This window comes from Gadus chalcogrammus, chromosome 7 (assembly GCF_026213295.1).
Source record: "Gadus chalcogrammus isolate NIFS_2021 chromosome 7, NIFS_Gcha_1.0, whole genome shotgun sequence".
In the NCBI taxonomy this organism is placed as follows: domain Eukaryota; kingdom Metazoa; phylum Chordata; class Actinopteri; order Gadiformes; family Gadidae; genus Gadus; species Gadus chalcogrammus.
In genome coordinates this window covers 33,167,451-33,188,641 of record NC_079418.1, presented here as the reverse complement: position 1 = coordinate 33,188,641, position 21,191 = coordinate 33,167,451, and the positions used below count along the sequence as shown (strand labels likewise).

At 47.0% G+C, this 21,191-nt stretch overlaps 2 protein-coding genes across 2 annotated transcripts in view; one reads left to right on the top strand and one right to left on the bottom strand.

The window, feature by feature from the left end:
* cnih2 (cornichon family AMPA receptor auxiliary protein 2) overlaps nucleotides 1–18,320 on the bottom strand; it is a 43,637-nt gene extending 25,317 nt beyond the window's left edge. The window contains 3 exon segments of the mRNA XM_056594944.1: nucleotides 14,995–15,020; nucleotides 15,103–15,135; nucleotides 18,210–18,320. Of these exon segments, the coding sequence (XP_056450919.1) occupies nucleotides 14,995–15,020; nucleotides 15,103–15,135; nucleotides 18,210–18,320 (170 nt within the window).
* On the top strand, nucleotides 18,320–20,794 carry LOC130385727 (sodium/calcium exchanger 1-like). Its single transcript, XM_056594388.1, has 2 exons — nucleotides 18,320–19,431; nucleotides 20,267–20,794. Exons 1-2 carry the CDS (start codon nucleotides 18,346–18,348, stop codon nucleotides 20,792–20,794), a joined length of 1,614 nt encoding a protein of 537 aa, XP_056450363.1. The 5' UTR covers nucleotides 18,320–18,345.
* The last annotated feature ends 397 nt before the right edge of the window (nucleotides 20,795–21,191 follow it).

Sequence of the window (21,191 nt, the reverse complement as noted above, 5' to 3'; positions counted from 1 at the left end):
ACAATTCCCTTGTTTATTGCGCCCCCTAATGGCGAAATATTCCGAATTCTTTATTGAACGCCATTAAGGGTAGCACCGACATGTGTGTAGAATTAGGACTCGATCCGATGTCTACTTTTGTATTTTTTTGTATTTTTGATTTTCCACGTCTAATTTAGCTAATAAACAAATATTCAAAATGCTACCGTTTCGTTGTCGAAGGTCGGATCAAAAAAGTGTTGATGATTTCTTTGCGTGTGCGTCTGAAGATGCCGTGTGCAAAGTTTGGTGTCGATTGGTAAAGAAATGTGGGAGGAGTAGGGAAAAAACAGTTTTGCGGTTTTCGCGATTTAGCGAAAAATATTCATAGACGCAAATGGGCGTGGCCTAGGCCAAAAGATGCAGCAGACTCCAGTGCATCTGTGTGTACAAGGTTTTGAATGTGGGAGGTTCGGTGTGGGAGTTATAGCCCCAAACGCGTATTCCTTGGTATAGCGCCACCTAGTGACCGGCGCATCTGGATTTTGTCGTCTCCTTAGTCCGAACAGATCTGGATCTAGTCATGCAATTCGCGTGTCGGCACCATTTACGGTTTGGGCTGTGGTCCCACTTTTAGGGGGGTAAGAATAATAGGAACAAGAAGTGTGCATTTCGCCGGCACAACGCGACAAGAAATGTGCATTTCGCCGGCACAACGTGAAGCATGTGTTCAAAACGCTACCCTGAACCTGTGGATACAAAGGATTTGATTGGTAGGAGTAGCGAGAAGTCAGTGTAGCGTTTTCGCGGCGAAATTTTGTAGAAGATATAACATTTTCTCGTTTATTGCGCCCCCTAACGGCGAAATTGTCCGAAATTTTTAGCGAACGTCAATAAGGTTAGCACCAACATATGTGTAGAATTTGGACTCGATCCGATGTCTACTTTTGGATTTTTTTTGATTTTTGATTTTCCACATCTAATTTAGCTAATATACCAATATTCAAAACTCTACCGTTTCGTCGTCGAAGGTCGGATCAAAAAACTGTTGATGATTCCTTTGCGTGTGCGTCTGAAGATGTCGTGTGCAAAGTTTGGTGTTGATTGGTCAAGAAATGTGGGAGGAGTAGGGAAAAAACAGTTATGCGGTTTTCGCGATTTAGCGAAAAATATTCATAGACGCAAATGGGCGTGGCCTAGGCCAAAAGATGCAGCAGACTCCAGTGCATCTGTGTGTACAAGTTTTTGGACTCTGGGAGGTTCGGTGTGGGAGTTATAGCCCCAAACGTGTTTCTCCTTGGTATAGCGCCACCTAGTGGCCGGCATGTCTGGATTTGGTTATCTGAGTAGCGGTGCCGGTACTGGTTCTAGTCATGTAATTGGCGCGTGTGCACCATTTACGGTTTGGGCTGTGGTACCACTTTTAGCGCAGGAATAATAATAAGAAAAATCCTTACAAAAACAATAGGGATCCAACCTGTTGGCTTGGACCCCTAATAATAATCCTCACAAAAACAATAGGGATCCAACCTGTTGGCTTGGACCCCTAATAAGAAAAATCCTTACAAAAACAATAGGGATCCAACCTGTTGGCTTGGACCCCTAATAATCCTTACAAAAACAATAGGGATCCAACCTGTTGGCTTGGACCCCTAAAAATAAAATACATATAAAAACTAGAACTGCAAGCAGTTATGCAGGGGTCCAAGAAGTGTGCATTTCGCCGGCACAACGCGACAAGAAATGTGCATTTCGCCGGCACATCGCGAAGCATGTGTTGAAAACGCTACCCTGAACCTGTGGATACAAAGGATTTGACTGTGGTAGGAGTAGCGAGAAGTCAGTGTAGCGTTTTTGCGGCGAAATTTTGTCGAAGATATACAATTTCCTCGTTTATTGCGCCCCCTAATGGCGGAATTTTCCGAAATTTTTATCCAACGTCATTAAGGTTAGCACTGACATGTGTGTAGAATTTGGACTCGATCCAATGTCTAATTTTGGATTCTTTGGATTTTTAATTTTCCACGTCTAATTTAGCTAATATACCAATATTCCAAGCGCTACCGATTCGTTGTCGAAGGTCGGATCAAAAAAGTGTTCGAAATTTATTTTTTGTGTGCGTCTGACGATGTCGTGTGCAAAGTTTGGTGTTGATCGGGCGAAAAATGTGGGAGGAGTAGCGAAAAAACAGTTTTGCGGTTTTCGCGATTTAGCGAAAAATATTCATAGACGCAAATGGGCGGGGCCTAGGCCAAAAGATGCAGCAGACTCCAGTGCATCTGTGTGTACAAGTTTTTGGACTCTAGGAGGTTCGGTGTGGGAGTTATAGCCCCAAACGTGTTTCTCCTTGGTATAGCGCCACCTAGTGGCCGGCATGTCTGGATTTGGTTATCTGAGTAGCGGTGCCGGACCTGGTTCTAGTCATGTAATTGGCGCGTGTGCACCATTTACGGTTTGGGCTGTGGACCCACTTTCAAGGCGGGAAGTATAATAAAACTAGAACTGCAAGCAGTTATGCAGGGGTCCAAGAAGTGTGCATTTCGCCGGCACAACGCGAAGCATGTGTTCGAAATTGAGGAACGGCGTATGCCAAAAGATGCAGCTGACTCCAGTGAATCTGTAGATATAACGTTTTTGATTGTGGGAGCTTCGGTGTGGGAGTTATAGCCTAAAACGCGTTTTCAGAACATTCCATTGGCCAGTTAGGAGATATATTATTTCGTCGTTTATTTGCGCCCCCTTGTGGCGAAATTTTCCAAAGACAATTTTCCTTTGCCAAATAACTCCCGCCCACATTAATAATTCTTGGCCATATTTTTTATATAGACTCGGGTTTGCCCCTTGATGGTTCCCTTATAGTTTGAAGAACATTCTTTCGGCCAATTAGAGGATATACAATTTCCTTGTTTATTGCGCCCCCTAATGGCGAAATATTCCGAATTCTTTATTGAACTCCATTAAGGGTAGCACCGACATGTGTGTAAAATTAGGACTCGATCCGATGTCTACTTTTGTATTTTTTTGTATTTTTGATTTTCCACGTCTAATTTAGCTAATAAACAAATATTCAAAATGCTACCGTTTCGTTGTCGAAGGTCCGATCAAAAAAGTGTTGATGATTTCTTTGGGTGTGCGTCTGAAGATGCCGTGTGCAAAGTTTGGTGTCGATTGGTCAAGAAATGTGGGAGGAGTAGGGAAAAAACTGTTTTGCGGTTTTCGCGATTTAGCGAAAAATATTCATAGACGCAAATGGGCGTGGCCTAGGCTAAAAGATGCAGCAGACTCCAGTGCATCTGTGTGTACAAGGTTTTGAATGTGGGAGGTTCGGTGTGGGAGTTATAGCCCCAAACGCGTATTCCTTGGTATAGCGCCACCTAGTGACCGGCGCGTCTGGATTTTATCGTCTGCTTAGTCCGAACAGATCTGGATCTAGTCATGCAATTTGCGTGTCGGCACCATTTACGGTTTGGGGTGTGGTATCACTTTTAGGGGGGTAAGTATAGGAATAATAATAATCCTTACAAAAACAATAGGGATCCAACCTGTTGGCTTGGACCCCTAAAGAAAAATCCTTACAAAAACAATAGGGATCCAACCTGTTGGCTTGGACCCCTAATAATAATAAGACGGTTTAGTTGTTCTGTAACTTTCCATCACATCGCCATCGTGTTCCTAAAATGCCATTACCCGAACGGTGATACATGAAGACGTCTTACCGTCACCGACCCAGAGAGGTCGCCAGCGAACCGGCTTCATTCTCCCTGTTCCGGGCTCACCGTTGGGTTACGGGACAGAGGCCGCCTGGAGAGGCCCCCTGAGCCAATATCATCCCACTGCAGACGCAAATGGGCGTTCTCGTGTGGTGGGGGTTCCCGTTTACCTGTTACCTGTCGTTTAAAAACGACAGGTAACACTGTCGTTTTAATCAAATGAAACACAAGGGGTAAGTAGCACTGTTGTTTTTATCAAATGAAACATAAGGGGCAACACTGTCGTTTTTCTTTGGTTGTCATGGAAAAAACCATAAGGGGCAACACTGTTGTTTTTTATTGGTCGTCATGAAAAAAAACATAAGGGATAACACTGTTGTCTTTGTCAAATAAAATATATGGGGTAACAGTGTCGTTTTTTATTGGTCGTCATGAAAAAAAACAAAAGGGAAATAATAGAAATACACACATACATTTTAATGTCATGTATATCCTCTTTATTGATGATTGATTATTGTGTATTTTCATCGCCTCAGTGGTGCAGTGGTGTGCACTCTGCCTAACCCACTGGAGACCGCGGCTCAATTTCTAAGGAAATTGGTCGTCATGAAAAAAAACATAAGGGGTAACACTGTTGTTTTTCTATTGGTCGTCGTGATAAAAAACATAAGGGGTAACACTGTTGTTGTTTTTTGGTCGTCATGAAACAAAACATAGGGGGTAACACTGTTGTTTTTTTATTGGTCATCATGAATAAAAACATAAGGGGTAACACTGTTGTTTTTTATTGGTCGTCATGAAAAAAAACATAAGGGGTAAAACTGTTGTCTTTGTCAAATAAAATATAAGGGGTAACACTGTCGTATTTTATTGGTCGTCATGAAAAAAAAACATATTGGAAAAAAAAAAAAAAAATCCTTTTCAAATAAAATATATGGGGTAACACTGTTGTTTTTATCAAAAGATACGTAAAGGGTAACACTGTCGTTCTTTATCTGTCGTCATGAAAAACCCATAAGGGGTAACATTGTCGAAATGTATCGAATAAAACATAGGGGGTAACACTGTCGTCTTTATCAAATGAAACATGAGGGATGACACTGTTGTTTTTCATTGGTCTAAATGATAAAAAACATAAGGGGTGACCCTGTCGTTTTTTATTGGTCGTCATGAAAAAAAACATGAGGGGTAACACTGTTTTTTTTTTTTATTGGTCGTCATGGAAAAAAATACAAGGGGTAACACTGTTGTTTTTTATTGGTTGTCATGAAAAAAACATAAGGGGTAACACTGTCATTTTTTATTGGTCGTCATGAAAAAAAACATAAGGGGTAACACTGTCGATATTTATCAATTAGTACATAGGGGGTAACACTGTCGTTTTTCTGAAATGAAACATGAGGGGTGACACTGTTGTTTTTTATAGGTCGTCATGAAAAAAAACATAAGGGGTAACACTGTTGTATTTCTATTGGCCGTCGTGATAAAAAACATAAGGGGTAAAACTGTTGTTTTTTATTGGTCGTCATGAAAGAAAAGATAAGGGGTAACACTGTTGTTTTTTTATTGGTCGTCATGAATAAAAACATAAGGGGTAACACTGTTTTTTTTTTTATTGGTCGTCATGAAAAAAAACATAAGGGGTAACACTGTTGTCTTTGTCAAATAAAATATAAAGGGTAACACTGTTGTTTTTATCAAAATATACGTAAAGGGTAACACTGTCGTTCTTTATCTGTCGTCATGAAAAACCCATAAGGGGTAACACTGTCGAAATGTATCGAATAAAACATAAGGGGTAACACTGCTTTTTTTATTAGTCGTCGTGATAAAAAACATAAGGGGTAACACTGTTGTTTTTTATTCGTCGTCATGAGAGAAAACATAAGGGGTAACAATGTTGTTTTTTATTGGTCGTCATGAAAAAAACATAAGGGGTAACACTGTTGTTTTTTATTGGTCGTCATGAAAAAAAACATTAAGGGTAACACTGTTGTCTTTGTCAAATAACACAAGGGGCAACACTGTTGTTTTTTATTGGTCGTCATGAAAAAAAACATAAGGGGTAACACTGACGATATTTATCAATTAGTACATAGGGGGTAACACTGTCGTTTTTATGAAATGAAACATGAGGGGTGACACTGTTGTTTTTTATAGGTCGTCATAAAAAAAAAAACATAAGGAGTAACACTGTTTTTTTCTATTGGTCGTCGTGATAAAAAACATAAGGGGTAACACTGTTGTTTTTTATTGGTCGTCATGAAAGAAAACATAAGGGGTAACACTGTTGTTTTTTTATTGGTTGTCATGAATAAAAACATAAGGGGTAACACTGTTGTTTTTTATTGGTTGTCATGAAAAAAAACATAAGGGGTAACACTGTTGTCTTTGTCAAATAAAATATCAGGGGTAACACTGTTGTCTTTGTCAAATAAAATATCAGGGGTAACACTGTCGTATTTTATTAGTCGTCATGAAAAAAACCATATTCGAAAAAAAAAAAATTGTCCTTGTCAAATAAAATATAAGGGATAACACTGTTGTTTTTATCAAAAGATACACTGGAAAAAGGGTTTTAAGCCGTACTTCATCTGATTATTATTTTGTAATTCAATTCAAATAAACATTTTTTGTTTTATTTTTAAAATAACTTTTTTTTATTTCAAAATACTGTGAAATATAGATATTTTTAATTAGGAGCTCAATTAAGAAATATCCATTTTGACAAATGTAAAATTTTAAGGTTGTGTATTCAACTGATTAATAATTTTGTCATTCAATCCAAATAATTTTTTTTGGTTTTCTTCCTAAAACACTGTTATACACTGGAAAAAGGGTTTTATGCCGCACTTCATCTGATTATTATTTTGTAATTCAATTCAAATAAACATTTTTTGTTTTATTTTTAAAATAACTTTTTTTTATTTCAAAATACTGTGAAATATAGATATTTTTAGTTAGGAGTTCAATTAAGAAATATCTATTTTGACAAATGTAAAATGTCAAGGTTACGTACAAGCCTGCGCATGCGCATTAAATACAAAGACGCTTACGACTACTGGACCAAACCGCAGTGTTGCCAACTTAGCGATTTTGTCGCTATATTTAGCTACTTTTCAGACCCCTTTGGCGACTTTTTTTCAAAACAGCGACAAGCGACAAATCTAGCTTCTTTTTCAGCTGCTATTGGTGACTTTTGGCGACTTTTTGAGGTGAAAGCACTAGCCTTGACCAGAGTGACGATGACTCACTGGTTCTGTGAGCTAGGACAGTCTGTCTGTGTCTGGAGGGAGGTCTGGAGTTGGTCTAACTCTGCGATTTAGATTGTTAATATATATATAATATTGTGTGGCGGCAGTAGCTCAGGTGGTAGAGCGGGTTGGCTGGTAATCTGAAGGTTGTTGGTTCGATCCCTGGCTTCACCAAGAAGTGTATCGAGGTGTCTTTGGCAAAGCAACTAACCCTGACTGATGTCGTGATGTGATGTCGAATCCAGACAGAAGCGCCTCAAGGCCATGAAGCGGCGAGAGCCGAGCGGGAAAAAATGATGATGATGATGATGTATACAATTGTTTGATTAAATTGTAATCTTTTTGATTGGATAAACCAAATTATTTCTGATAGATATTTCTTAAATGAGAACCAATTGTTGGAGTGAATCAATATTTTTTTGTTTAGGATTTAACATACGATTTAAATGTATTAACTTCATTCAAATAATATAATTATACTTGGTGCCAAGTTGTATTATTTTGTTTTTATGAACATAGGAAATATTGTTTGAGGCAAGCTATATATTTGTCATTGGCTCAAGTTATGTAATATAGATGTGAACCATTACCCATGTTTTTTTTAATTGGTTCAACAGAAGGCTTTTTCCAGTGTACGTAAACGGTAACACTGTCGTTCTTTTTCTGTCGTCATGAAAAACCCATAAGGGGTAACACTGTCGAAATGTATCGAATAAAACATAGGGGGTAACACTGTCGTTTTTATCAAATGAAACATGAGGGGTGACACTGTTGTTTTTCATTGGTCTAAATGAAAAAAAACATAAGGGGTGACCCTGGCGTTTTTTATTGGTCGTCATGAAAAAAAACATAAGCGGTAACACTGTTTTTTTTTATTGGTCGTCATGGAAAAAAACACAAGGGGTAACACTATTGTTTTTTATTGGTCGTCATGAAAAAAACATAAGGGGTAACACTGTTGTTTTTTATTGGTCGTCATGAATAAAAACATAAGGGGTAACACTGTTTTTTTTTATTGGTCGTCATGAAAAAAAACATAAGGGGTAACACTGTTGTCTTTGTCAAATAAAATATAAAGGGTAACACTGTTTTTTTTATCAAAAGATACGTGAAGGGTAACACTGTCGTTCTTTATCTGTCGTCATGAAAAACCCATAAGGGTTAAGACTGTCGAAATGTATCGAATAAAACATAAGGGGTAACAGTGTTTTTTTTTTATTAGTCGTCGTGATAAAAAACATAAGGGGTAACACAGTTGTTTTTTATTCGTCGTCATGAAAGAAAACATGAGGGGCAATACTGTTGTTTTTTATCGGTCGTCATGAAAAAAACATAAGGGGTAACACTGTTGTTTTTAATTGGTCGTCATGAAAAAAAACATTGAGGGGTAACACTGTCGATATTTATCAATCAGTACATAGGGGGTAACACTGTCGTTTTTATGAAATGAAACATGAGGGGTGACACTGTAGTTTTTTATAGGTCGTCATAAAAAAAAAACATAAGGAGTAACACTGTTTTTTTTTATTGGTCGTCGTGATAAAAAACATAAGGGGTAACACTGTTGTTTTTTATTCGTCGTCATGAAAGAAAACATAAGGGGTTTTGTTTTTTATTGGTCGTCATGAAAAAAACATAAGGGGTAACACTGTTGTTTTTTATTGGTCGTCATGAAAAAAAACATTAAGGGTAACACTGTTGTCTTTGTCAAATAACATAAGGGGTAACACTGTTGATATTTATCAATTAGTACATAGGGGGTAACGCTGTCGTTTTTATGAAATAAAACATGAGGGGTGACACTGTTGTTTTTTATAGGTCGTCATAAAAAAAATAACATAAGGAGTAACACTGTTTTTTTTTATTGGTCGTCGTGATAAAAAACATAAGGGGTAACACTGTTGTTTTTTATTGGTCGTCATGAAAGAAAACTTAAGTGGTAACACTATTGTTTTTTTATTGGTCGTCATGAATAAAAACATAAGGGGTAACACTGTTGTTTTTTATTGGTCGTCATGAAAAAAAACATTGTCGTTGTCAAATAAAATATAAGGGATAACACTGTTGTTTTTATCAAAAGATACGTAAACGGTAACACTGTCGTTCTTTATCTGTCGTCATGAAAAACCCATAAGGGGTAACACTGTCGAAATGTTTCGAATAAAACATAGGGGGTAACACCGTCGTTTTTATCAAATGAAACATGAGGGGTGACACTGTTGTTTTTATTGGTCTAAATTAAAAAAAACATGAGGGGTGACCCTGGCATTTTTTATTGGTCGTCATGAAAAAAAACATAAGGGGTAACACTGTTGTTTTTTATTGGTCGTCATGAAAAAAAACATAAGGGGTAACACTGTCGATATTTATCAATTAGTACATAGGGGGTAACGCTGTCGTTTTTATGAAATAAAACATGAGGGGTGACCCTGGCATTTTTTATTGGTCGTCATGAAAAAAAACATAAGGAGTAACACTTTTTTTTTTTTTTATTGGTCGTCGTGATAAAAAACATAAGGGGTAACACTGTTGTTTTTTATTGGTCGTCATGAAAGAAAACATAAGGGGTAACACTGTTGTTTTTTATTGGTCGTCATGAAACACCACAAAATGTTGGTATTTATTTAAATTGTAATGACAGCAAATGTGTTTGTCGATGCTTGATTATGAAAGGATGACGTCATATGGTTCCTGCGCGCAGGGTCCGGGCTCAGGAGCCTGATCAGCGCCGGCTCAATGCCGCCCACTGGTGGTCAACACGAGTCATCGCAGCATCCGCTGGAGTTTAAGGATTTAAGTGCAGAGTTTGAGTCGGGCTGTTATACCACGATGCAAATCAGTTGAACATAAAAGCATAGCGGATACAGAGCCAACAGCCTCCCTGCCCCCCTGTCCCCATCTGTGATGAATAGAGAAGCCTTCTTTTATATACTTATTATAATATACATTATCTGATCGGCCTCTTGCCTGCACCACTGCTGTGTGGTTGGATGGTTATTTACCATTAATCATTTTTGTTCTCTTCGATATTTTTTATTTGGTTGGCTTCAAAATGCTTTGCAGAGGAAATGTATTTAAAGTCGTCACTTTAAAAAAACACTTTTGCACACAAACTCACATCCATTTTAAAAAGTTTTCAGATGACAGCCCTTTGTAGTCCTGCTCGACTAATGAATCAAGTAAAGTTTTATTTGAATGGTGTGATTCTAGCAACACATGGCTCCAACACATGGCTGAGGGTAAGGAAGCCAATAACTCCGCTGCTAAGTGGCACCAACAGTGTTCCCTTAAGTGTCTGCTTTAAGAGCCAGTGGAGTAAAGGATCTCTCCTCTAGTCTGGAGACACCTCACCGCCCGCTGGGGAAACACCAACAGGAACACAGCGCTGGTGCTCAGAGCGTTACAACAACTAATGCTGTGATGGAGTGGAGCTGTTAGTCAGCATCCTGCTGTCGGGATGAGGATGTTCCTAACACCATATGGTCACCCGGTTAAATGGAGCTCAAAGCCAACGTGACACCACCCTGACTTAAAGAGCTTCTCTCGCTGTCTTCGCCTGCGAAGGGAGAGTCTCAGGCTAGGAACTTCCTGTGACCTACGTGCCAAGCTAGGAAGCGTTCTGCAGAGTGGAACGACTATTGGAACAAAGCCCCCAGAGCTGAAGAAAGAGGGGCCGCGAGTAGGATTCCAAAGCAGCCGGGATCAAAGGAACGACTCCCGGAGGACACACAGCGTGTCAACAGAGCCACTCTGCTGCCGTCCCGCGGCTCCCTGGAGGAACGGGTCGGACAGCAGTCTTAACACTTCCTGGAGCTGAACCAATATTAATGGTCTGCTTCGTCTCACTTCAAATTCCTCTAGACATAGATATAGACGTCACACAGCGGCACGCATGCTAACATGAGCAAGCCTCGCCTGGCAGGACGAGAGGGAATCGAACTCGCCCCGGTCTCTCTCGCTCGTCTGGATCATGACAGCGCGGACGCAACCTCATGGAATATTAATATGACCTGATATGACCGCTGCATATTCATGAGATCTGCTGCTTCTTCAGGGACCTCAGACACGGATATACCATGTAGGGCTGGGCTAACACGACAGGGACATGGTAGGGCTGGGCTAACATGACAGAGACACTGTAGGGATGGGCTAACATGACAGAGACATGGTAGGGCTGGGCTAACATGACAGAGACACTGTAGGGATGGGCTAACATGACAGAGACACTGTAGGGCTGGGTTAACATGACAGAGACACTGTAGGGCAGTGTTAACATGACAGCGACACTGTAGGGCAGTGTTAACATGACAGAGACCACGTAGGGCTGATGTCTGACCTGTCTTAACATCCAGCAGCTGGAGAGAAGGGTCAACATTAGGCAGATTGAATCATTGCGTTCTAGAGGATGGGGGGTAATGTATGGAGCCCTAACATCACCCAGCATCTGACCGGATTCTTCTTGATCTGGAATTCACTCCACCTCGCCCCACCTGATGCTGAACACCCTGGCTTGAGTTAATGTACTAGTGTGCATTAGTCACTCCATTTCATTAGAGCCCTGCATGATGGGATGCCCATCGCCATGCCAACCCTGCGTTCTGTAACCCCTGCAGATGCTCAGAGAGAGAGCAACACAGCACATTAGTCATGAACATCCTTGCGTAATGTCGGGATAAAAATGTCCCGGCGTTGCCATGTTGTCGAGGATAGTCTCCCAGCTGTTCAGAGCCCTCCCCCTCTCTCCTCCAGCTGTTCAGAGCCCTCCGTCTCCCCTCTCTCTCCAGCTGTTCAGAGCCCTCCCCCTCTCTCTCCCCCAGCTGTGCAGAGCCCTCCCCCTCTCTCTCCAGCTGTTCAGAGCCCTCCCCCTCCCCTCTCTCTCCAGCTGTTCAGAGCCCTCCCCCTCTCTCCTCCAGCTGTTCAGAGCCCTCCCCCTTCCCCTCTCTCTCCAGCTGTTCAGAGCCCTCCCCCTCTCTCTCCCCCAGCTGTGCAGAGCCCTCCCCCTCTCTCTCCAGCTGTTCAGAGCCCTCCCCCTCCCCTCTCTCTCCAGCTGTTCAGAGCCCTCCCCCTCTCTCTCTCCAGCTGTTCAGAGCCCTCCCCCTCTCTCCTCCTGTTGTTCAGAGCCCTCCCCCTCCCCCTCTCTCTCCAGCTGTTCAGAGCCCTACCCCTCCCCCTCCCCTCTCTCTCCAGCTGTTCAGAGCCCTCCCCCTCTCTCTCTCCAGCTGTTCAGAGCCCTCCCCCTCCCCCTCTCTCTCCAGCTGTTCAGAGCCCTACCCCTCCCCCTCCCCTCTCTCTCCAGCTGTTCAGAGCCCTCCCCCTCTCTCTCTCCAGCTGTTCAGAGCCCTCCCCCACTCTCCTCCAGCTGTTCCCGCTGTATTAATGTATCCATCACCTTTTTGTGGACAGCTGGTTCTAAGTGTAAAGTGGTTCTAGGACAGCTGGTTCTAAGGGCAAAGTGGTTCTACGACAGCTGGTTCTAAGGGTAAAGTGGTTCTGAGGGTAAAGTGGTTCAAGGGTAAAGTGGTTCTAAGGGTAAAGTGGTTCTAGAACAGCTGGTTCTAAGGGTAAAGTGGTTCTAGGACAGCTGGTTCAAAGAGTAAAGTAGCTCTAGTACAGCTGGTCCTAAGAGTAAAGTAGCTCTAGTACAGCTGGTTCTAAGGGTAAAGTGGTTCTAGGACAGCTGGTTCTAAGAGTAAAGTAGCTCTAGTACAGCTGGTTCTAATAGTAAAGTAGCTCTAGTACAGCTGGTTCTAAGGGTAAAGTGGTTCTAGGACAGCTGGTTCTAAGAGTAAAGTAGCTCTAGTACAGCTGGTTCTAAGGGTAAAGTGGTTCTAGGACAGCTGGTTCTAAGAGTAAAGTAGCTCTAGTGCAGCTGGTTCTAAGGGTAAAGTGGTTCTAGGACAGCTGGTTCTAAGAGTAAAGTAGCTCTAGTACAGCTGGTTCTAATAGTAAAGTAGCTCTAGTACAGCTGGTTCTAAGGGTAAAGTGGTTCTAGGACAGCTGGTTCTAAGAGTAAAGTAGCTCTAGTACAGCTGGTTCTAAGGGTAAAGTGGTCCTAGGACAGCTGGTTCTAAGTGTATAGTAGCTCTAGTACAGCTGGTTCTAAGGGTAAAGTGGTTCTAGGACAGCTGGTTCTAAGAGTAAAGTAGCTCTAGTACAGCTGGTTGTAAGGGTAAAGTGGTTCTAAGGGTAAAGTGGTTCTACGACAGCTGGTTCTAAGGGTAAAGTGGTTCTAAGGGTAAAGTGGTTCTAGTACAGCTGGTTGTAAGGGTAAAGTAGTTCTAGGAAAGCTGGTTCTAAGTGTAAAGTGGTTCTTAAGCTGGTTCTAAGGGTAAAGTGGTTCTAGAACAGCTGGTTCTAAGGGTAAAGAGGTTCTAGAACAGCTGGTTCTGAGGGTAAAGTGGTACAGCCTCCTCATTGTTATTCATTTTTACGATGAAAGGCAGGTCTTCCTCAGTGTTGTGTTCTGTCCCGGTCTCCTCCGATGGTGGGTTTGAATCCCCTTCCTCTGCATTAACCGTTGAGTCCTTTACATGCTCAATACCATTTAATGGAGGTATGGCCCCCATGGGACCCCTTGCTGTCATTCATAAGACACCAAAGTAAGAATGATAAAACTACATCACCCACAAGGCTGAGAGCCAAGACCACCAGATCTCCTTCAGCGGACTCAGGACTGTGGTCCTGAGTCCAGGGTTCAGAGATCTGTCAGAACCAGCCGGTCCACGGCAAACGGATTGGAGCCAGGACCTGCCCACCCTGTTCCATACACTAAGGTACCAGTACCAGTACCACCCTGTTCCATACACTAAGGTACCAGTACCAGTACCACCCTGTTCCATACACTAAGGTACCAGTACCAGTACCACCCTGTTCCATACACTAAGGTACCAGTACCAGTACCACCCTGTTCCATACACTAAGGTACCAGTACCAGTACCACCCTGTTCCATCCACTAAGGTACCAGTACCAGTACCACCCTGTTCCATACACTAAGGTACCAGTACCAGTACCACCCTGTTCCATACACTAAGGTACCAGTACCAGTACCACCCTGTTCCATACACTAAGGTACCAGTACCAGTACCACCCTGTTCCATACACTAAGGTACCAGTACCAGTACCACCCTGTTCCATACACTAAGGTACCGGACCATCCTGTTCCATACACTAAGGTACTGTTTTATATGGATTCAAACAGGCCCCTAGACCGTGCACTCCTGAGGCTGTGTGCTGTAGCTTTAGCTCTCATGCACCTGACTGCAGGAGACAAGAAGCAACACCAAACCCATTGTTTCTTGTTCCCATAGCTACTCGTTTTCTAGAAACTTGGCCGCTTGTGATCTTTACAGTGGCTCCAAATGTAGAATTGGAATCCGTGATGGTTGACGGCGGCAGCAGACGTTCTCTGTGTGATAAACACGTCACACCAAACAGAAACTCTTTCACGCCGTCCCACGACTCATGTGTCTCCACAGGACTGCTGCTTGGTTTGAGGCCACAGGCAGTGGAACCAAAGATCACTTAGTCCTCAAGCAGAAAAGCCTTGAGTCGGGAGGAGGGGCGGAGAACCCCCCCCCCACACCGGAGGAGTCCCACACCGTGCTGGGGGGCTGCTGTCTCAAACACCCCCACCGCCTCAAACACCTGGACAGCCCCACCGCCTCAAACACCTGGACAGCAACACGGTCTGGAACACCTGGACAGCCCCACCGCCTCAAACACCTGGACAGCAACACGTTCTGGAACACCTGGACAGCAACACGGTCTGGAACACCTGGACAGCATCACGGTCTGGAACACCTGGACAAACCCACCGCCTCAAACACCTGGACAGCAACACGGTCTGGAACACCTGGACAGCAACACGGTCTGGAACACCTGGACAGCCCCACCGCCTCAAACACCTGGACAGCAACACGGTCTGGAACACCTGGACAGCAACACAGAACACCTGGACAGCAACACGGTCTGGAACACCTGGACAGCAACACGGTCTGGAACACCTGGACAGCAACACAGAACACCTGGACAGCAACACGGTCTGGAACACCTGGACAGCAACACGGAACACCTGGACAGCAACACGGTCTGGAACACCTGCACAGCAACACGGAACACCTGGACAGCAACACGGAACACCTGGACAGCAACACGGTCTGGAACACCTGGACAAACCCACCGCCTCAAACACCTGGACATCAACACGGAACACCTGGACAGCATCACGGTCTGGAACACCTGGACAGCAACACGGAACACCTGGACAGCAACACGGTCTGGAACACCTGGACAGCAACACGGAACACCTGGACAGCAACACGGTCTGGAACACCTGGACAGCCCCACCGCCTCAAACACCTGGACATCAACACGGAACACCTGGACAGCATCACGGTCTGGAACACCTGGACAGCATCACGGTCTGGAACACCTGGACAGCAACACGGTCTGGAACACCTGGACAGCAACACGGTCTGGAACACCTGGACAGCAACACGGTCTGGAACACCTGGACAGCAACACGGAACACCTGGACAGCAACACGGTCTGGAACACCTGGACAGCATCACGGTCTGGAACACCTGGACAGCCCCACCGCCTCAAACACCTGGACAGCATCACCGCCTCAAACACCTGGACAGCATCACGGTCTGGAACACCTGGACAGCAACACGGAACACCTGGACAGCAACACGGTCTGGAACACCTGGACAGCATCACGGTCTGGAACACCTGGACAGCAACACGGTCTGGAACACCTGGACAGCAACACGGAACACCTGGACAGCATCACGGTCTGGAACACCTGGACAGCAACACGGTCTGGAACACCTGGACAGCATCACGGTCTGGAACACCTGGACAGCAACACGGTCTGGAACACCTGGACAGCAACACGGTCTGGAACACCTGGACAGCAACCCCCCCCCACACACACACACACACACACACCAGAAACCATGTCCACCTTACACTTACTGCAAGGGATCGTTTTTTTCATTATTTCTATGGGGTGTGAGTATGTGTGTGCGTTTGTGTGTGTGTTAGTGAGTGTGGGCGTGCGTGTGTGGGCGTGTGAGTGCGTGAACGTGATGGGAATGCCTTGAGCAGCTTAATAATGCGTTGATCGCAGCTTCAGAAACCTTTAGTCTTTCCAGGTGTGGTATTGCATATGTATATCTAGCTGTACATCATTATCCCTAAAGAAGGGCTGATATCCCAATACAATCGATCAGATGGCGCATAATCAAATTGGCCTCGCATTTAAAAAAGACACACGTTTAACTTAATTGCCCGATTCTACCCTGCCCACAGGACTGCATGGGCAAACAAAGACACACAACTATTCGGTAATGATGGGGGGAGGAGGGGGGCTGGGGGCTGGGGGGGGGTCTTCATTTGTCTGGGACCTTTCATGCGCAGTCAGTCGCCCTGGCACCAGGACGGCCAGCCTCCTCCTCCTCCTCCTCCTCCTCCTCCTGCCCGCTCTGCAGTGATCCTCTCCTGGGCTCCCCCCGCGCGGCGCTCCGGTGCTGCCCATCGCCGGAGAAACACAATCCTCCCCATTTACATAACGCTCCCAGCTCCTCCTCAACAGCCCCTCAGATTCATCTGGTTCCTACAGTCTCCCTCTCCCCCTCTCCCCCTTCCTCTCTCTCTCTCTCTCTCTCTCTCTCTCTCTCTCTCTCTCATAACACTCGCACGCACGCACACGCAAACACATATTTGATGTGTGTTGCCATCTCTTCACGCCTACACTCATGTGAGCCCTGCTCGTCTCTGCGTTCTCCTGCAGAAGACAGAGACTGGAGACCTGTTCTGACGGATCGGAGCAGCGACGGTAAACGTTCGGTAGAATGCGGATGAGGGACGAAGTTAATCATTTAATTGATTATTTACGCATCAACAATCGCACGTCGCCGAGTCCAACGGAGGACGTGAAAGTCGTTCCTTTGTGAAAGAAGAAGCAACAACTTATAGGTCCTAACAACTCGAAGGGCTGGCTTCGTGAGAAAGACAGATTCTCTCATTAAGTTTACCGAGGAGACCAATCTGTCCGACCTTTTATTCGCTAAGAAGCACCATGGACAGCTCCGCGTCACCTCCCTCCCCAAGACAGCAGCGCACCCAGCCAGCAGCCCTGCAGCAGCCCGGCCGCTGGTAGGAACACCACCCACCCAGCCTCCACCTGTGTGCTGCCAGGGACTGCTCAGCACCGAGCCTCCACCTGTGGGTGAGTACGGTCTGGACTCATGCTCACCGAGGGAGGTGCAGTCCCACTTAGTTCTTGCTGTGCTCCTCGATGGAAACGCTTTTCTGCTTTAAATCGGTGCGTTGTTTCTGAGATTGACGGCTGCTTGTTCAAAAAACCGCCGAAATCGTGATAGTGTTCTTCCAGACGTACAAAAATAACAGTGCGTATGTGCATACATCCAGGACAACAGCAGCTGATTAAGTTAATCGACCAAACCTACAAGTTGAAGGCTGAATTTCAGCACTGCATTCTACATGGTGGTGCTGCTGATGGTGGCTGGCCGTGTGGCAGCCCCAGTCAACCACTACTGGCCTCTACTGAACAAACTACCAGCGCTGTGGGCTCTTCCTGGGAGGGTTTCGACTTAATCCATCCATCATCGTTCTTTTATATTCTATTCTCATAACGGAACATAATCAAATCATATTGAGGTGTCGACCAAAAGTCCTATACTTCAAACAAGAGTCACAAAGCTTACGATGATGTGTATGTGTGTGTGTGTGTGTGTGTGTATGTGTGTGTGTGTGTGTGTGTGTGTGTGTGTGTGTGTGTGTGTGTGTGTGTGTGTGTGTGTGTGTGTGTGTGTGTGTGTGTGTGTGTGTGTGTGTGTGTGTTTGTGCGTGTGTGTGTGTGCGTGTGTGTGTGTGTGTGCCTTTATGTGTGTGTGTGTGTGTGCGCTGCGGTGTGTGTGTTATTTTTATTTATCCATAGCTAAGCCTTGCTCATACCTTCTGATTGCATTCCTAAATAGATCTGTTTGCGCTGCACACAGCCTTACCCCGCGGACGTATCGTCCCTGTTCCAGAAGCTTCCAGAGGAACATCTGGTGTTGAGGAACCCCCACCGTAGAGGAACCCCCCCTCCGGACAGACCTCCATCATGTACCTCCACAGACGCTCCCCGACACCACCCCAGCCTCGCTGCCCCTTCTCCTGCCTCCTCCTCCTGCTCCTCCTAGCAGGCCTCAGCCCCACCTGCTCCTCCTCTTCCTCCTCCTCCTCCTCCTCCTCCTCCAGCGACGCCCCGCCCACCCCCGGGCCCCCGGCCAACTGCTCCGAGGAGGAGAGCTGCTCCGAGGGGGTGGTCCTGCCCACCTGGAACCCCCTCAACCCCTCGGTGGGCGACAAGGTGGCGCGCGCCATCGTCTACTTCGCCGCCCTCATCTACATGTTCCTGGGGATGTCCATCATCGCCGACCGCTTCATGTCCTCCATCGAGGTCATCACGTCGCAGGAGCGCGAGGTCACCATCACCAAGCCCAACGGCGAGACCACCACCACCACCGTGCGCGTCTGGAACGAGACCGTGTCCAACCTCACGCTGATGGCGCTGGGCTCCTCGGCGCCGGAGATCCTGCTGTCCGTCATCGAGGTGGTGGGCCACCAGTTCCAGGGCGGCTCCTTGGGGCCCAGCACCATCGTGGGCAGCGCCGCCTTCAACATGTTCATCATCATCGCGCTGTGCGTGTACGTGGTGCCTGAGAACGAGGTGCGCAAGATCAAGCACCTGCGGGTGTTCTTCGTCACGGCCACCTGGAGCATCTTCGCCTACATCTGGCTGTACCTCATCCTGGCCGTCATCTCCCCCGGGGAGGTGGAGGTCTGGGAGGCCGTGCTCACCTTCCTCTTCTTCCCGCTGTGCGTGCTCCAGGCGTGGATCGCCGACCGACGCCTCTTCTTCTACAAGTACGTCAACAAGCGTTACCGCGCCGACAAGAAGCGCGGCATCATCATCGGGACGGAGGGCGACGGCGTGTTCACCAAGATGGACCTGGAGATGGACGGCGGCCGCGGGGCCAACTGCTACTCCGACCCCAAGGATGTCCTGGACGGGATGCTGGAGGGGGTGGAGGAGGGCGGAGGAGGCCTGGACCCGGGGCAGGTCCAGGAGGAGGAGGCCCGGCGGGAGATGGCCCGCACGCTGAAGGAGCTGAAGCAGCGGCACCCAGAGAAGGACATGGAGCAGCTGATCGAGATGGCCAACTACCAGGTGCTGGTGCAGCAGCAGAAGAGCCGCGCCTTCTACCGCATCCAGGCCACGCGCATGATGATCGGGGCGGGCAACATCCTGAAGAAGCACGCGGCCGACCAGGCCCGCAAGGTGGTGAGCTGCCACGAGGGCAGCGGCCAGGAGGAGGACCCCCACACCGTCTACCTGCAGTTTGAGCCGTCCCACTACCAGTGCTTCGAGAACTGCGGCTCCCTGAAGCTCTCCGTGGGGCGCCACGGCGGCGACACCGGCTGCACCGTCAAGGTAGGAGCACCTTCTTGGGTCAATGCTGTCCCTGGGTCACCGTCAAGGTAGGAGCACCTTCTGGGGCCAACGCTGTCCCGGGGTCACCGTCAAGGTAGGAGCACCTTCTGGGGCCAACGCTGTCCCGGGATCACCGTCAAGGTAGGAGCACCTTCTGGGGCCAACGCTGTCCCGGGGTCACCGTCAAGGTAGGAGCACCTTCTGGGGCCAACGCTGTCCCGGGGTCACCGTCAAGGTAGGAGCACCTTCTGGGGCCAACGCTGTCCCGGGGTCCCCGCTGGGATGGATCCACGTGTTGATGTGGTGTTGGTGGGGAGGAGGCTTTTATCCAATGAGAAGCGTTTATCCAGGGAACTGAGAGAATGCTATTAAAGGGCCGGTGGGGGTGAGGTATCTTCTGCAAGGGATCCACAAAGTCTGCCGGTAGGCATTGGGGTACGAACCCAGAACCTCTGCCTTGGAAGACTAGGAGCACCCCATCCAGCCATAACCTGAATATCCTATCACTGACATTTACATTTCGGGCGTTATATATATATATATATATATATATATATATATATATATATATCGCTGTCGGAACAGAAGGGATGTTGATAGAAACAAGTGCCAAGCACTAACAATCACTAGGCTAACCCATTCCCCGTACACACCAGAGATAGCTAGGGTAAGATGCTACACCATGTACTATGTTTAAGTACCAGCAGGTACAACACACAATACAAGTGTGGAAGAGGGGTGTGGGGGGGAAGGGGGGGGGCTGTGGAGAGTCCAGGTGGGCTTTGAACAGGTGAGACAACTGAACAACTACTAACCGCCCCCCCCCCCCTCCCAGGTGGACTACCGCACCGAGGACGGCACGGCCAACGCGGGCTCCGACTACGAGTTTGCGGAGGGCACGCTGGTGTTCAAGCCCGGCGAGGCGGTGAAGGAGTTCACCGTGGGCGTCATCGACGACGACATCTTCGAGGAGGACGAGCACTTCTACGTGCACCTCAGCAACCCCCGCGTGGCGCACCGCGCCGAGGTGGCCACCCTGGAGCCCGGCGCCATCACCTCCGGCGGCGGCCCGTCGGGCGGCGGCCTGGCGTCCTACGTCCAGCCCAAGGCGGCGCTGGGCTCCGCCCACTCCGCCACCGTCACCATCTACGATGACGACCACGCCGGCATCTTCACCTTCGAGAGCGGCGCCATGCGGGTCAGCGAGAGCGTGGGCAGCATGCAGATCAAGGTCCACCGCACGTCGGGCGCCAGGGGCAAGGTGGCCATCCCGTACCACACCATGGAGGGCACGGCCAAAGCCGGCGAGGACTACCAGGAGGTGGCCGGCAAGCTGGAGTTCCAGAACGACGAGACCATGTGAGTGGAACACGCTTTGGTGTTCACTGACTCTCCTCTAGCCCTGGTTCTATCTCTGGTGCTCCTCCTCCTCTATCTCTGCTCCTCCTCCTCTATCTCGGCTCCTCCTCCTCTATCTCTGCTCCTCCTCCTCTATCTCGGCTCCTCCTCCTCTATCTCTGCTCCTCCTCTATCTCTGGTGCTCCTCCCTCTCTATCTCGGCTCCTCCTCCTCTATCTCGGCTCCTCCTCCTCCTCTATCTCTGCTCCTCCTCCTCTATCTCTGCTCCGTCTCTATCTCGGCTCCTCCTCCTCTATCTCGGCTCCTCCTCCTCCTCTATCTCGGCTCCTCCTCCTCCTCTATCTCGGCTCCTCCTCCTCTATCTCTGCTCCTCCTCCTCCTCCTATCTCGGCTCCTCCTCC